Source organism: Coptis chinensis, chromosome 3 (assembly GCF_015680905.1).
Source record: "Coptis chinensis isolate HL-2020 chromosome 3, ASM1568090v1, whole genome shotgun sequence".
In the NCBI taxonomy this organism is placed as follows: domain Eukaryota; kingdom Viridiplantae; phylum Streptophyta; class Magnoliopsida; order Ranunculales; family Ranunculaceae; genus Coptis; species Coptis chinensis.
This window is the reverse complement of record NC_141458.1, coordinates 124057700-124074372: the sequence shown is the minus strand read 5'-3', so window position 1 is coordinate 124074372 and position 16673 is coordinate 124057700. Positions and strand designations below refer to the sequence as shown.

Sequence of the window (16673 nt, the reverse complement as noted above, 5' to 3'; positions counted from 1 at the left end):
ATGTGTATCACCCTTGTATATTTGCAATATATTTTTGATTTGTTTCCTTTTATATTTGCAAGCGTGATAGATACATACACGTGTTATCTCAGATGTGTATCCTTAATAGTGTTACAAGCAAACTGATTACTCAAATGGGGATTTCCATGATAGCTAGCTAATTTCCTGCCTTGGGCTAAATGGTATAGGTAGTGATGCTGAATTAGGTATATTATCATTGTAGATCCACTGGATCCCACTAGGCCACTACTAAGTCGCTCTTTTTGTATATTAGCATTCAAGTCACTCCATTGGTAGCTAATTATATGCTATTTGATAATTGAATACACTATCTGATAATCTTCTCTAATATATGCCGTTGTACATGATTTTGATTTCGTCTATTAATTAATTTTTGCCTTCAGCAATACAAGAAAAATAGAAAGGGAAATGATCAAAGTGGCAATTTAGAATATCGAATTGTTCCTTAACATTTAATAATGATAATCAGATGGACCATCTCAACTGAGGAACAAACAATCATCTTCCCTAAATGTGAGTGTCATAGTTTTATATATTTATTGGATCTTGACCAAGCACCCGAAGCACTTAAGTGATAAATATAAAGGGCCCATTAGTTATGTTTTTTGTTGGGTACTTGGATCTTAGGGAATAGGAAACTGAAAACAACGATACTTGCGGTAAAGACTACTTTATTTCGAAATCTTCTCATAAAAGGTGAAGTGTTCTTTTTGGCGCCACTAAAGTTGATTACTTAGTCTATATAGAGTAGACCCGATAACATCAATTACAACGTCTTTCCGGTTCTTATTTTGGGCCAAAACTGTGCAAACTTTTGTTTAAAAGATTATCATCTACAGGAAAGACACTCGTAATAGCTCTATTAAATTCCCAGATAGTCCTTTGGAATTCACAGTATCGCACTCTCACGATCTCGCCCATAGTTAAGAAAAAGAAAAAGGAATAAAATGTCACAAGCTGTACTAAAATAAATGACAACGCTCTTTTTAGAGAGAAAATCAATCACACGGTCTCAGTTTCATATATTTGGTTGGTTTGGAATAGTCAAAACAGACGAAATTTTAAGATTCCGTTCGAAATCACGAATGACCCTGCAATTTTGTTCCATACAAATATCATTCAAGAATTAGGATTTCATATTTTCATCCAGCACCACATCACACCACGCCACATACAATACCACACTAGGGCTGGAAATGGTGCGGGTTTTGACCCGAATCCGACTTGATCTAAACCCATTTCAACGGGTTTTGACTTTAATAATGAGTCCGAATAAAAAATGGGTCGGATATGGATTATCCATTTTTAATTCGGATTTAAATATGGTTTTATTCTAAACGGTTCGGATTCTCTAGATCCGAATCCAAAATATAAAATTTTATTAATATATCTTCCAAATAATAATAGGTCTCTCGTGTTTGTAGACACATGGGTGATTGAGAACTTGTAGTTCGATTTTCGGTCGGTCGGGTCGGGTTATCCCATTTACAGAAATGGTTTGGATATGGTATGCTATTTTGGATTTATTCGGGTCATGAATCTGAATCTGGTTTTGTATTGAAAAAATGGATATGGACATGGATATAGTCTGATCCGACCCGAACCCGCTCCATTTCCAGCCCTATACCACACTACCAAAACATTTCAACATCTCACGATCTATTTTGGCATTTTTCTAGGAGTAGCTGTTTTACTTCGACAGACAGTTATACCTCGTATTAGCATCGGAGACGTGGACACAAAACAGGTAAAAAAAAGTGGAAACAAGGCGTAGTAAAAACGAGTTGTCGGGCGTAAATTCAGCACATCACGAGGGGGCGGTTCCAACTTCCAACAAAAATCTAAGCCACGAGAGAATCCAGTTTCCATTACTCAAACTCAAATAAAAGGACATTTTCGTCAACCCAAAAACACATTAATTAAAGACCAAAGTAGGACCCACCGTACCACATATTTTTCTTCACTTCACTTTTTCTTTCAAAAACCAAAAAACAAGACCCCATCTCTTTCTCTCTCTCCAACAACTAAACTGGAAACTACTCTTCTTCTCCTTCTCCTTCTCCTCGTTTGTTTATGGGAGAAAACATTTGAAGTGAAATGGCATCAAGTGGTTATAGAAACGGTATACCGAAAGGACCAGTGAAATTAGAAAGGCCGATTCCAGCGAATAGTTCAAACTTTAGTAAGCCATCAAGTATAAAATCCAGAGGTGGAGGTGGAGCAAGTCAAACATCTGCTGTTCGAAAAAGTAGTCCCGCTTCACTCGGTAGTGGCGGACTCAAAGGCGACTCTGGAGGTCGGTAATTTTTGTAGTTTTTATGACTGTCACTATTAAGATCTGTTACTTTATTTTTGTTGTTTCTACAGTATGATTATGCGAGATTAGTTGGTAGATATGTTTTAATATTGTCTTATGTTGAAATTGGAGTTATTAGGTGTTATAGTATCACCCGAAATTATCGATGTGATTCTACTCGTTTAAACTACCTACATTGTAGTTGTGACTGTGGATTATGTATGTTGAACGTTTTTAATTAATGTATTTAAAGAGGGCAAGGGGTGGGTGGTGCCCCGTTGCACTACTGAATTTTCAGAGTTAAAGTATAAAGCAATACTGAGCTTGGAAATTCCTTAGGGTTGAAGCTTGTGCATAGGGATATTCATGGATGAAGTACGGATTTTAGACATGATGTGGATTGTTTTTTGCTACCCATCGACTGCGATTTTCTTTTTAGTTTCTTTAATAGTTATATCATTATACTTTTCTACTGTCTTGCATCTTTTGTTACTGGATCTGTATGCTATGGTTCAGCAATATCGAGTAGCTTGGTCCACTCATTGTTTTTGGAGTTGAGATTTTTTTTTTGGAAAGAAATGTTTTGTTGGTTTGATGACAGACTATTAGGGTCTTAGAAAAACATATTATAAATTAAAACCTTTGGACATTGTTCAAAATATGAATAATATACAATTTACTTCGTGTGTCAATGATGTTGCGCTGTTATTTTCTCAGCCATCAACTCAGAATATGGGATTCACATTCTTTTTGTTTGTGATGGGAAGAGTTTTTCTTGATCTTACTTTTTGGTGTTCTGGCAGTTCCTGGAAGAGTTCGCGTTGCTGTTAGATTGCGTCCTCGTAATTCAGAGGAACAGGTTGCAGATGCTGATTTTGCTGATTGCGTTGAGTTACAGCCGGAGGTTTTTTCTTAAAATTATTCTCGTTCTTCATACATTATTTATTCATGTAAAGAAACTATAGATATTGTTTGTTGTCTGCGTGCAAGTGTGTAGCCATTGATTGTTTATCTCTCCTCCTCAGCTTAAAAGGTTAAAGTTGCGCAAAAACAATTGGGACTTGGACACATTTGAATTCGATGAAGTACTTACTGAATTCGCCTCTCAGAAGCGTGTCTATGAAGTTGTGGCGAAACCTGTTGTGGAGGTTTGTTTGATAGGCAATGTATTCTTTTTTTATCTACGACATTGTTGTACATTGCTCATTTGAGGTTTTTGTAAAAACAATAGTATTATCGAATTGAAACTGAGGAAAAAGCGACGTAATATCTACATTTAGCCTATGATGGAGTAAGTTTCTTTTGCATTTGTATGTCAACTGAATCAGTAAGTCATACCTTGCTTTGTGACCTCATAAACACAGTGCCAGGGCTGATGAATCATTTCTATGTAGAGTGTGCTGGATGGTTACAATGGAACCGTGATGGCTTATGGACAAACTGGCACAGGGAAGACTTTCACTCTTGGACGACTTGGAGAGGAGGACACTGCAGCTCGAGGCATTATGGTTCGTTCGATGGAGGATATTCTTGCAGATATTTCTCCGGAGATTGATTCTGTTTCAGTCTCATACTTGCAGGTTGGGCCTGTACAAAGTAGTTATTTGCATATATCAGTCTTTATTTGTTTGTCTATGTTATGCTTTTTGCAATTTTTGATGATTCATATTTTGTACTTCGACTTTATAGTCCATCTTTTCTGTTGGTAATCGTCTCTTTAATATTCCTTTCCATACATATATTTGCAGTTATATATGGAGACCATCCAAGACCTTCTTGATCCTACAAATGACAATATCCCCATAGTTGAAGATCCAAAAACTGGAGATGTTTCAGTTCCTGGAGCAACTCTAGTTGAAATAAGGGACCAACATAGTTTTGTTGAGCTGTTACGATTGGGGGAAGCTCATCGATTTGCTGCCAACACAAAATTGAATACTGAATCATCTCGTAGTCATGCTATTCTGATGGTAATGCCTGTTATTGTTAACTTGTATAGTTTTAACACATTAAAAGTATAAAATGAATATTTATGGATCTGAATTTTTCACATTTTTTTGAGATGAGTAGAAACAGTTGTTACTTTTTTGGAACAGGTTCATGTTAGGAGGTCTGTTAAGGGAAATGAAGCAGCTTTCTCAAGTGAAAATGGTAATGCTTCCCATATGATAAAAAATTTTAGAGCACCTCTTGTACGGAAAGGGAAGCTGGTTGTGGTGGATCTAGCAGGTTCAGAGCGGATTGACAAATCAGGTCTCGACCGAAATTTTGACATCTAAAGTTAAATACATATTTATATCTGTCCTGTAAGCAGTGCATATTTATTATGCATTTGCAAATATATCAATCAACACATTCATACATTGGTTTACATAAATACATTCACACTCACATACATACTTACACATGCATATATTGGTATCATAATTAATGATTTTTAAAGATGTATGAAATTGTATGAGTGTCTTTATCTTGAATTCTGTTCATGCATACATATACACATAATACATAGTACATACACATATTATGCTAAGTCTCTATATTCATTCCACATGTTTCTTCTTTATTCATTTTGTTTTTGTTTTTTTTTCTTTCTCAGTATGTGTTAGTATGTTATAAAGAGTGATTTTGTTGAGCTGTGACCAATAAGCTGGATCTTTCTTACATGTCACCATCTATAAATAATGTATTTTCTATCTCTCTGTGTAATAACCTTGATTCCTAGCGAGATGCACAAATCTAGTTAAACTGTTGGGGCTTGGACAGAAATAAAATTATTGGTTTCCCTCCCTTTCTTTGAATCAAACGAAGGTTATCAAATAGGTGGGGCTTGGACAACATGCACCTAGGTTATTAGGATGTTGTAATATTTTTTTTCATCTTGTGTGTATGTGTGTGTGTGTGTGTGTGTTCCCTTTTTAGTTGAAATTGGGTGTGCTGCAATCCACTCCCAAGTGGGTTTGTAGAAATGTATTAGACTATTTGATGCTAAATAAAAAATTGGATAAGAACTACAGTAGGATCAGGTTAACTTCAGTCAAATTTGGCAAATTTCAAAAACCACATCAGTTTCATTTGAAAGGCTTCGGTGCTATTAGAGAAACATAGTTATTAAGTCTGTGTCCGTCCTACTAGATATCACAGGTGTTTCAACTGGGTGTGGTTTTGTTTAGACAAGATGTGCCTGCGATTGGATTTGTCCCTCTCGTTCCCTCGTTTTGCTGTAAGGGAAGAACAGAAGTTTTGATGATGGTTGATGTCTTGAACAACTTATCTACTCACCAATAGTAGGATTTCTAGCATGTGCCGACTAGCAAAGTCGGTAAAACCTTTGGGTGATGATACCAGAGGTCTGGGGCTTGAACCCCGCCAACATTAAAGAGTTACTGATCTCATTTAAAACAGGCTTGCCAATAAAAATAAAATATAGTAGGATTTCTACCGTTTTTTCACAATAAGAAAATAAGCATTTCAAAAGATTTTGTTTGACTTAAGATTGCTAGGAGGCCTTCAAAATGTGATAGGAACCAATTATTAGCTTCTTAGAAGATGCAAATTTATTTATTTATTTATTTTCTAAGTTACATTGACACGGACACGTGTGTCCATATCCGACACGGATACGGAGTGTCTAACATGGCGAAATATAAAAAACTACGGTATATCACACACAATATGTGTTCGTGTGTGTCCAATACGGACACGTGGATGCATATCCGACACAGATTATTTTTGAAATATGGTGTGTCCATGTAACATAGTTTTTTTTTATATCTGTTATCTTGTATTTAATTTTTTGTTTGACCTTGAATCTCTTATCTGGACTTTATATATAGTATTAGGCGTTTTCAAACCCAGATTGAATTAAACATTTTTCGTCTGACCTTAGAATCTCTTATCTGGACTTTATATATAACATTAGGCATTTTCAGACCCAGATTGAATTAAACATTTTCCGTCCTAGAGAAGCTGTCTCACAAGACCAATCATGGTCCATCTTTGATCTAAAAGTTCTCCTTGAAAGTTGTTCCTTATGTTTTTTGCTGGCAACAATAAACCATTATTTGGGCAAATTCTGCGTCGTCATTATACAGAGTATATTACAGATCAAAAGAAGGGAAAACAAAAACAAAGAACCCTTCCAGGAAGTGACTTGAAGATTTGTAAGAGGAATTCTATATTTCTATATGTGGTAGAAATCAGTTGTTAGCTTCTTAGATCTTTAGGTTTCATTGCAGTTGCAGTTGCAGTTGCATCTGTAATTTTATTTTCTATAAAGACTTGTATTTCATTTTCATCTCTTAAATAAAATGTAGGGGATTCGAAACCCAGTCTGATTAAGCATATCCTGTCTTATTGAAGCTGTCTCACTAGACCAATCTTGGTTCATTTTTGGTATTAATAGTTCTGCTTAAAAGTTGGCCCTTTTGGTTATTGCTGTGAACAATAAACCAAAATTTGAGCATATCTGCTCTACACTTCGAGGAGAGGAGCTTACTGGCTGTTTTACTGGTGGCCGAGTAAGGAGTTGTGTACTGTATCCAGATTCAGGGGAAATTGTTTGTGTTTTGAGGGAGAGGGATAAATAGGATTGCACCATTGACATGCTGGCATACAAAACCTGAATGTTCTCTTGCATTAAAATGTCTTGTGTACATCTGAGTAGCGAACCATCACTCTTTTTAAATTCATTGTGAACATGAAACTGGAATTGGAGTATGAAAACAACTTCACTGTATGAGTTCGAATATGTGTTTCTTGCTCATACCAACATTGTATTGTAATTCTAGCACTACTTCTGGTGTCATTGTGAGGTTGCTTGCTTTATCAGAGGCCATGAGTTTGAATCATAAAAGTGTAGTTCATACTTGTTACATGAATGTTCAAATTGGTTAAGATACATTTGATACTGTTTTAGTGCTATCAGTTGATAAAGAAGAGTAAAATGATATTATTGCTAATGAAGAAGAAAGTTTAGAGAGAAAAGAGAGTACGGCTTAATTAGTTTCAGTCTTCTTTCACACTTCTTATATAGGAAAATAGTATGTTTACAATATGGAAAACCTCACACAACTCTAGCAAGAAGAAAGAAAAGAAATAAGATAAATGAATATTATTATTTTTTGTATCCTATAATGCTCTGACCTAACATCTCTACCACTTGGTGTTGATTAGTTACTTTTATCCTTGGCAGGAAGTGAGGGGCATACACTAGAAGAAGCTAAGTGTATCAATCTATCATTAAGTGCGTTAGGGAAATGCATAAATGCCCTTGCAGAAAACAGTCCTCATGTGCCAGTTCGCGATTCAAAGCTTACAAGGTTGCTTCGAGATTCATTTGGGGGTGAGACAGTTTCCACTTACCTGATTTTGATATACTGTTTCCCGCAATTAACTTTCCCCGAGCTAATATTTTCGTAAAATATTGGTGCGCCTCTGACATTCCTCGTGCCTCAGCCACCAAGGGTCCAGCACGTGTCATAAGCACTTAATACATGTATACATACATAAATATAAGCTTATATATGTTTCCAATCTGCAGAGGAATACCTGACATTTGTTGAAGTGTAACAGGCACGGCAAGGACTTCGCTAATTGTTACTATTGGTCCATCACCACGTCATCGAGGGGAGACATCAAGTACCATAATGTTTGGACAAAGGGTATGTGTATGTGGGATAGTGGTTATTTGTTTTTCACTAGAAATTGCAAATTGTCGGTTGAACAATAGTAACCTTATGATTGTTGACTACATATGGACATATGGTATATAAACTGCATCATCACGTCTTCATCTACCCTAAAAAACTGTAGAATCCTCAGAGCACATTATGATGAATTTTATTTAGCACCATCCCTTTCCTTTGAGTTGGACTAATTCTTAAATGTTGTGCAGTATTTTTTTCTGTTAATATAAATTGTTTTTCTATGCAATTTGCAACCTGGTTTTAATTGCATTTTGTAGTTTTTATGAAATTGAGGAATTCCTTTGAGTTCTTCTGCTTGGGGTTCGTCCCCATCATAGTTGATCTATAGATGTTCAATACTGTTTTTGGATCTTGTAGGCTATGAAGGTTGAGAATATGGTGAAAATAAAGGAGGAGTTTGATTACAAAAGTTTGTCAAGAAGGCTTGATATTCAATTGGACAAACTCATTGCAGAGCATGAGAGGCAGCAGAAAGCTTTTCAAGATGAGTTGGAAAGAATCACAATTGAGGCACAAAATCATATCTCTGATGTGGAGAGAAACTATGCCGAGGCATTGGAGGTTGGTTTTCTACAGTTAGCTTTGACACATACACACAGACACCAAAAAGGACAAAATAAATAAAAAATGATTGATACAGTGATGTTGGACAGGAGTATATATTTTGAGTGACTATGTGTTAATTAGAGGTTGGATAAAAAACTGGGATTTATAACTTCAAACACAAGATTTGCATCGTACATACTCACTTTGTTAGCTGTTATTGACAAGATGAATATGTTCTACTTTCTACTTTGATTAATTCCATCTGGGGCGTCATGTTTAGGGTAATATATCAATAAAGATAAGAAGTTAGTTAGACGGTACACTTGCATATGATTAAAGGAAAAAAAATCTAAATCAATTAATGAAGCTTAACAAACATATCAGTGTTGACATTGTTTACCGATGCAAGTGAAGCCTAGCTATGGATTATAGCATTTTTGAAAAAAACTATTCCTTGCATCAGTACCTTGCATTGCCAAAGTTTGTTGTTCTTCTAGCGTAATGGACTATACTTATACCTTTTTGTACGAATTTCACTCTATTATAGAATGAGCAATTACAATTGCAAAAAGATTACAAGGAATCTATAAAGAAGCTTGAGGAACAGTGGGTTCAGCAAAAACTCAATGATGATAGAGTTAAAGTGGAAGCCAAACCTGAATGCTCAGATACGGTACGTAGCATTGATATTTGCATGCTTTTAAATCAATATGCTTTGGTTGTTTGACATGGAACCCACAGTCCTTTGTCTTTCCATGCTTTCTGGTTTTTGTTTTTCATTCCCCTGGGTAACTGGTCTTTGTTTTTCTATCACGTTTTCTTTATGTTTTTAACTCTGAAAGGAATATTGGAGGCAGGTTACTTCTGCTTTGAGTCACGAGCATAATGTTCATTTGATGTGTAAGCTTAATCTCCATTGATCTCATTCGTGGTGTTATAGTGACTTCTACTTTTATACAAGAAGAACCGACTCTGACGCCATGAATTGTTTAGCTTCTCTAGGGATTTTTGCATTATCAGTCTTTCGTATTCTGAATTTATTAACTTTTTAAGTTCAGATGTGGGTCAAAACCTTTGTTGTTCTTATACTCATTTGCTCACCATCTTCTATGTTTCTAAGAGGCGCTAGGAGAGTATGAAGGAAAAACAAAAGTAACGGTACACACGTACACTGATATGACGCTGCATTGTTGCATTTAATATTTTTTGCAACAACTGAGCCTGCAATTGCTATTAAATCTGAACGCTATAAAAGTTAAACGAAAAAAAGGAAAAGAGAAAAGAGAATTAAGCAATAATTCAAATTTGGAATCTATCCCTTGACAACTCGGATCGTAATATGTTAGGTCTGTTTGAATGTTTTTATTCAGATTTAGAGAAGAACAGACTAAACAAAATACAATTTGTTTTGAGATTTCATTTTTTTTTTAATATTGGTTATCCATTTAGTATTTAGTGCATGGTTGCTATAAGAGCATAACAAAATGCATTGAGTTTTTGTCTGTTACTTATAATGGGAAGGCAATCAGTAGCTCTCGTGCATATGCTTCCGTGGCTTCCATAATCATCACTGAAGTTTGGTGCTCAAGTGGTTTCATTGTATGACTTTGTCTACTGCTACAGGGATCAGTTGTTTCTACAATTAAGGAAGTTGTCGAGCTCAAACAGGCTCTTCAACTTGAAATAAATTTAAGAAAGGCTGCCGAAGAGGAGGTTATCAGTCTTAGAAGCCAACTTGTGCAGTGGAAAAGGTCTGAGGTACGTCTTTGGTTCAGTAACGGAATGTGCTTGTTTTAGCAACTTATTTTCTGGTGAAAATTTGAGTATATGCGATTCAAGTATGTAAAACAACCTTTTTCGTTTCCTAGGCTAATGGAAATGCCGAGATTTTAAAGCTCCGCAAAATGCTGGAGGATGAGGAACATCAGAATGAGAAACTTGAAGCAGAAATCACAGATTTAAAAAGACAGTTGTTGCAGTTGAGTTTTGATGCTGATGAGGTGTGCCTGATGCATATTTTATGTCATTATTGTGAAAAATAATTTAGATATATGGGGTTGTTGAGATTATTCTGCCCACATGTTGTCTCCCATTGGCCCACTTATTTTTCAGTCCCCGGGGCTATTGATTTTCAGAAAATTCCATTTTATTAAACATGATATCAGACTTTGGCTATACTAGCTCCCGTACTTGCAGTACTGTGCCCAAATGTGTTGGTTTCCATGTGTTTGGGTAGTATTGAGATTAACCTGTTAGTGTGAGTAGGTGGTTTGCTACATGGTAGGTGTGTCACATTTTATTTTAGAAACTATTAAATCTAGCTGATTGAGCACTCATAGCAGTTTCTTTTTTTGAATTTTTACACCATGGATGTAAACAAATATCTACACAAGCCAATTTGTGCATATGGGAGAAATCCATATACAACACTTTTTATACAGTAGTTTATACAATGGCTCATATCTCACTCTACAAATTGACTTAGGACTTAATTTTTTGTGGATATCATCTTTCCACCATGAATAACAACTCTGCAAAAAATGGACTCATTTGGAAATTTCTAAAGATGCCAAAAGAATGTTGCAAAATTTTAAATCATGACCGTTAAAATAAAATCACATTTCAAATCAACTTTTGAAAGGGGAAGAGATTTCGAAAATGAACTCAAATTTGGTAGATATGATCTTTATAGTGATAAGATCATACCCACAGTGTTAGCTCTTAATTCAACTTAAAAAAGGGTGTTGTATAATATATATATTTCGGGGTGGGGTGCAAAAGGATATTATGAGTGATATCAGATCATACTATGAAAGATATTATGTGGTTAATAGCTTCACTTATACAACTGTATCGATTCACACCCTAACAGCTAGTACCTCAGTTGGAATTTTGATGTCGGTAATACATTTACTAACCCGCACCCTTCTTAAATTTTATTTACCATGTCATATAGCCTTGTCCTTCGTATAAAATGGTTGGGGTTCTGTGCAGTGTGCACAGTAATACCCTAATACATTTATCCTTATTTCCTATTTTTTTTAGAAAGTGGGTAATGAAATGGAACGTTTTTGTTGTGCTTTCTTTCTTATTGTTGAGATTGTCGCACCATATTTCTAAATGTGTCCCACCTATGTTCTATCCCCGTTCCAGCGCTTGATATACATTAAGTTCTGCCTCCTCTATAAGTTTGAGCTTTTAGAGTAAATTAGCTATATAACATGTATCTTGGTAATGATTGTACACATCACTGGCGCACATTTATAAATATGTTATGATGTTAGGATGCTTGGTATGTGCCACAACAATTCTATGTTTAGGGGACATATGCTTTGTAAAGGAATGCTTAGTTTTAAACCTACACATTGCTTTTGTAGACTAGGAGGAGTCTAGACAGAGGTGGGCCTGGGAAAATCTTCAATGATTTGGATTCCCTCATGTCTCAAGTTAGGCATTCGCAAATTAATGATTCTGGAAAGCCAAAAGTTAAACTCTCTGAACAAGGTAACAGAATAATATCTGAAAGATGTGCTGGATATTTGACGATTACCTCTCTAGTGCTTTTTTTTTTACTCAAAAGATAATCATTGTCGTTGCAGTGGGATTTCGAAAGATATTGTCATTGCTTCAATCAGAAGATGCTGAGGTCCGGATTCATGCAGTAAAAGTTGTTGCAAATCTGGCAGCCGAAGGTGCGTTTCTTATGTTTGTTTCGATTTAGAACTCTGTTCATTTTCAACATGTGCCATTGCTAGCATTCTAGGCGATATTTACTTCTGAGACCGAAATGATTCTATTTGAAAAGTTTATATATATGCTGTGTTGTGCTGAGACACGGCAGGAACACTCCGGAGACATGGCATTTTCAGTTAAAATATGGAGTGTCCGACACAGGTATCGCTTGCATTTTGAAGTACCAGCGCAACACAGTCTCTATGTTAACCTTTTATTAATTTCCATGAACCAAATCATATTTTTGAACTGTTCTCTGGGTTATAACTAAATTGATCTGGGCCTTGACTTACCATATCGGTTTACGGGGTAGTATGTTAGCTTCTATTAGGAATGATATAGTGTCCACATTTGAATTTTGGGATTGGGTTTTGATGACATAGGTGATGATTGTGTTCTATGTGCTATTTTTTCCGTGTAACTGCAGAAGCAAATCAAGAGAAGATTGTTGAAGCTGGTGGTCTGACATCCTTGCTGTTGCTTCTTAAAAGCTCCGAGGATGAGATGATCCGTAGAGTAGCTGCTGGTGCTATTGCCAACCTAGCAATGAATGGTGAATATCTTATGTCTCTTATTCATTCTACTTTGATTACAGGTGTTTCTTTTTTGATTACAGGTGTTTCTTTTGGGGCCGAATATGGAATCAATCATAGTTTTTTTCATTCTCCCCTCTGATTTTTCGGGTAATTTGGCAGAAACCAATCAAGAGCTTATAATGGATCAAGGGGGCATTAGTTTGTTGTCGATGACTGCTGCTGATGCTGATGATCCTCAAACTCTTCGTATGGTTGCTGGGGCAATTGCTAATCTATGCGGAAATGGTAAACTTAATCTCCTTCGTATTTAAGTGCTTCTCTTTTGATGGAGGAATCACCTACACTGTTTCAGGACTAAGTGTAGTTTTAGTGTTTTACTGATTAGTTTTCTAGGTTTGCTCTCTTCGAAGGTTGCCTTCTTTAGTTCGATTTTGTTACACCAGAGACATTTATAACCAACTCGTTACTTTTGAATTGTAATGGCAGTGTGCCATTTACCTTTTAGGTGTTGTTTTGAGTAACAATACCTCATATACTCATATGACCTGTTTGCATAGCGATCGAGAAAGGTGTTAAAGAGGCATGTCTACTGTATTCTGTCCTGTTTTGGAACTTCCTTTCGAGTGCTGCTCTTTCCATGAGCTCATTGCTCAGATACAAGAACTTTGAACTTTTTTAGCGCTACTGCTCAATGAAGAATATCTTGTTGAATCATGCTTCCTGTGATCCCATCTGTGCTTATTTTTGTCATTCTTCAATGTGTGCTCCATAGTAAGGTGATTATAGCATTTCTTTAGACGACTCTCCTATTTGGTGGACTTTGAAGCCTTTATGCCACATCTTGGATTTTACTCTGAAATCTTGACAACTTGATCTGGATTTATCTTCATTCCTTAATGTTACCTTTTGTAGTATTCATGTGATACAACATCCAGTTGTTTTTGTGTCAAAATAAGTGCGCTCTTTTGAATGTTTAAGCAACATTATAATTGCAGTTTTTGTTTAACCATCAGCACATTGGGGTGAATGCCTTTTGGTTATATCGGTTTGATGGAAAAACTCCAAACGCGGTTGACTGACTTATCTTATTTAGTATTAGCGTGGTTAGGCTCTTAATTTATGTAAGGCAGTTCTGGTTTTATATAATCAGCCTGGGCTCATCTAAATGATTATTTGATCGTGAAAATAGGTGTTTCCACTGTTACTAAGTATCAGCACATTGATGGTTTTATTGAACTCTTAGACTGTTGTCAATCCTGTATTTTTTATTTTGCTGTTTTGATTTCATTATGTTGAGATTATAACCCCACATTGGGTGTCTAATGCCTAGCCAATCAATATATAAATTCTGGGCCGCTCCACTTATCACCAATTAGTTTTAAGTTGGATGTCCATCTTCAATACATTATATGTTTTCTTTTCTCTTCCTCAACTGCTTTTGCCACCAAAACTTACTCTTGATTGTTTTCTCTTTCTCCAGATAAGCTGCAGACAACACTAAGAGATGAAGGTGGCATAAAGGCATTACTGGGAATGGTCAGATGTGGACATCCAGATGTTCTTGCTCAAGTGGCACGTGGAATTGCCAACTTTGCAAAGTGTGAGTCGAGGGCATCAACTCAAGGTAACTGGATTTGTGTGATATTGCGGCTGAACTTAATTCATTTTATTTTTGTATTAGTTTTTTCTTGCATTATAGGGATCTATATTGATGCACAAATATTGTAACTGGTAATGACAATCAGGAACAAAAACTGGGAGGTCTCTCCTGATTGATGATGGAGCACTCCCTTGGATTGTACAGAATGCCAATAATGAAGCCTCTCCTATCAGGCGTCATATTGAGCTTGCACTCTGTCATTTAGCCCAACATGGTTAGCGCTACTTCCTCGTCCTATATTGAAATTTAAAGTGTATAGACTTGTACAGTTGTACTGTTATATTGAAAAGAGTGTTCTATTTTTCAGAAGTAAATGCCAAGGACATGATTAGTGGGGGTGCCTTATGGGAGCTGGTACGCATATCCCGAGACTGCTCTAGGGAAGATATAAGGACTCTTGCCATTCGGACTCTAACATCCAGCCCCACATTCCAAGCTGAACTGCGACGGCTACGTATAGAGTGTTGATATTTAATACTGGACCTCTGAACTATGGAGCAGTTGTTGCAGTTTGGTGGAAACATATCCCAGCACTGTTGTATTCTTGTGTCGTGTGCAAGGAATTTGTTCAAGTGAGATGATTGATCTGGCACCGGATCAGCTGGGATCCTTCTAAATTTTTGTTGAAGGGGTGGGTTCGGTAAGTAATTCTTTAATTATGTGGTTCATGTGTTTGAAGTCTTTGTTTTGTGTTTATCTTCATTGTAATATGTTCTTACGGCAATTGGTTATGTTCAGTGGAATCCACGTATAGGTGTAGTTTTCTAATTTATAGGAAATGATTTGTATATGGAAGAAGGAAGAGGAAAAGAAACATGAATTCTTGTTAGCTTGTAAACAGGCATTCCTTGTCCTTCAGCCGATAAAGGTTTGCCGGGTTCTTGCAGTGGTCTATAGCTATTGAGTGTGTGCTGGACGATTGACTGAATTCATATTCTTTAAACAATGATACCTCCCCTTAAAATGGTTAATGTGCATGTTTGATCACTGCAACGGTACAACTTGAACGTGTTACCAAAATCATAGTCTTAAAGATCACAAGTGAATTTGATGGATTAATTATCTTTTACTGGTAGCTCCTTGTCAAAGGTTTGATCAAGAAATTGAAACAAAAAGGGTAGCAATTTAAGTGAATTTGATTGATTAATTATTTTTTGCTGGTTGCTCCTTGTCAAAGTTTGAATCTCAAATTGGAACAATAAGGGTTAAGATGTTATCAAAGCTTGGTATTTTTCGTCAACCTGCGAAGTTGCATTTTCAATTCATGGTAATTAGCTTCGTTAGCTTAGTTCCAGAGGCAAACCTTGTGACCCGCAATCCCTATTCTTCATTGTTTGGCAACTGAGAGTGGAAACTATTTGGAAATAGAATGGAGTGAATCCATTGGAATGGGATTTTGATTCAACTTATAAAATGTGTACTTGGCAGTATAGTCTATGATTCTGTTGGATTATCAGGGGTCTCTTAGAGACTTGTTAATAGGAGTAGTCCAGCCCTCCCAAACAGGCCAAAAGTGGGCGGTCCACTACGGATTCTATTTAATTCCACTCAAGTCCGATTCCAGTTAACAAACGCCATAAGATTTGATTGAGAACCGTACTTGCCGTGCAGGTATGCTCCACGATGACTTGGTCAAATTATTGTATAGTTGTATGAATTAAAATCGAGCTTCACCATGGGTGTTGCCGATTATTACCGTGGGTTATGTGACTTATGTCCTTTTTGGGCTTGAATGGTTTTTTTAATGTCATAAAATTAGGCCTAATTCCACAAATTGAAGAATAATTATGGTTGTAGTATCGGATTATTTTTATTTATGGTTCAAGAACAAATCAACGGCCGGTTATAATTATGGTTCTAGAATAAAATTTTCAAATTTTGTCTTATTTTTTTTCTAACAATAGTTTTCTCCTCCTAACATAATAGAAATTGAATTTTTTAAAATTTGTAAATTTTTTTGAGATCTAGTTGTTTTCACGTTTGAGCTAATTGATTTGTGTGTTGTTATTAGTGATTTAAAATGTGAGAAAACATCTTATTCTCTCATGACAAACACTCATTTCACTTTAATCTACTTTTTCACTTTTCAATTCTAGGTTATTGTTGATTGAAGAATAATTGGGTCGGTTTTGACACTGGTTCGACAAACAATTGAAACAACAATTTAATTTCTT

The 16673-nt window shown here is 36.0% G+C and overlaps 1 protein-coding gene across 1 annotated transcript; it reads left to right on the top strand.

Moving 5' to 3' along the window:
- The first annotated feature begins 1965 nt into the window (after positions 1-1965).
- On the top strand, positions 1966-15448 carry LOC147514141 (kinesin-like protein KIN-UB). Its single transcript, XM_086597553.1, has 19 exons — positions 1966-2317; positions 3121-3221; positions 3343-3465; positions 3712-3897; positions 4066-4287; positions 4414-4570; positions 7512-7661; positions 7892-7980; positions 8383-8586; positions 9119-9244; positions 10195-10329; positions 10440-10571; positions 11949-12075; positions 12171-12263; positions 12731-12856; positions 12999-13124; positions 14320-14463; positions 14585-14713; positions 14807-15448. The coding sequence occupies exons 1-19, from the start codon at positions 2119-2121 to the stop codon at positions 14965-14967; spliced, it is 2730 nt and encodes a 909-aa protein (XP_086453679.1). The 5' UTR covers positions 1966-2118; the 3' UTR covers positions 14968-15448.
- Positions 15449-16673: the final 1225 nt, after the last annotated feature.

What these genes read in the sequence shown, in the direction of transcription:
- LOC147514141 (XM_086597553.1), top strand. Translation starts at nt 2,119, where the DNA reads ATGGCATCAAGTGGTTATAGAAACGGTATACCGAAAGGACCAGTGAAA. An exon ending in GTAGTCATGCTATTCTGATG is followed by an intron (nt 4,288 to 4,413) that starts GTAATGCCTGTT and finishes TTTTTGGAACAG; the next exon opens with GTTCATGTTAGGAGGTCTGT. An exon ending in GTCGAGGGCATCAACTCAAG is followed by an intron (nt 14,464 to 14,584) that starts GTAACTGGATTT and finishes AATGACAATCAG; the next exon opens with GAACAAAAACTGGGAGGTCT.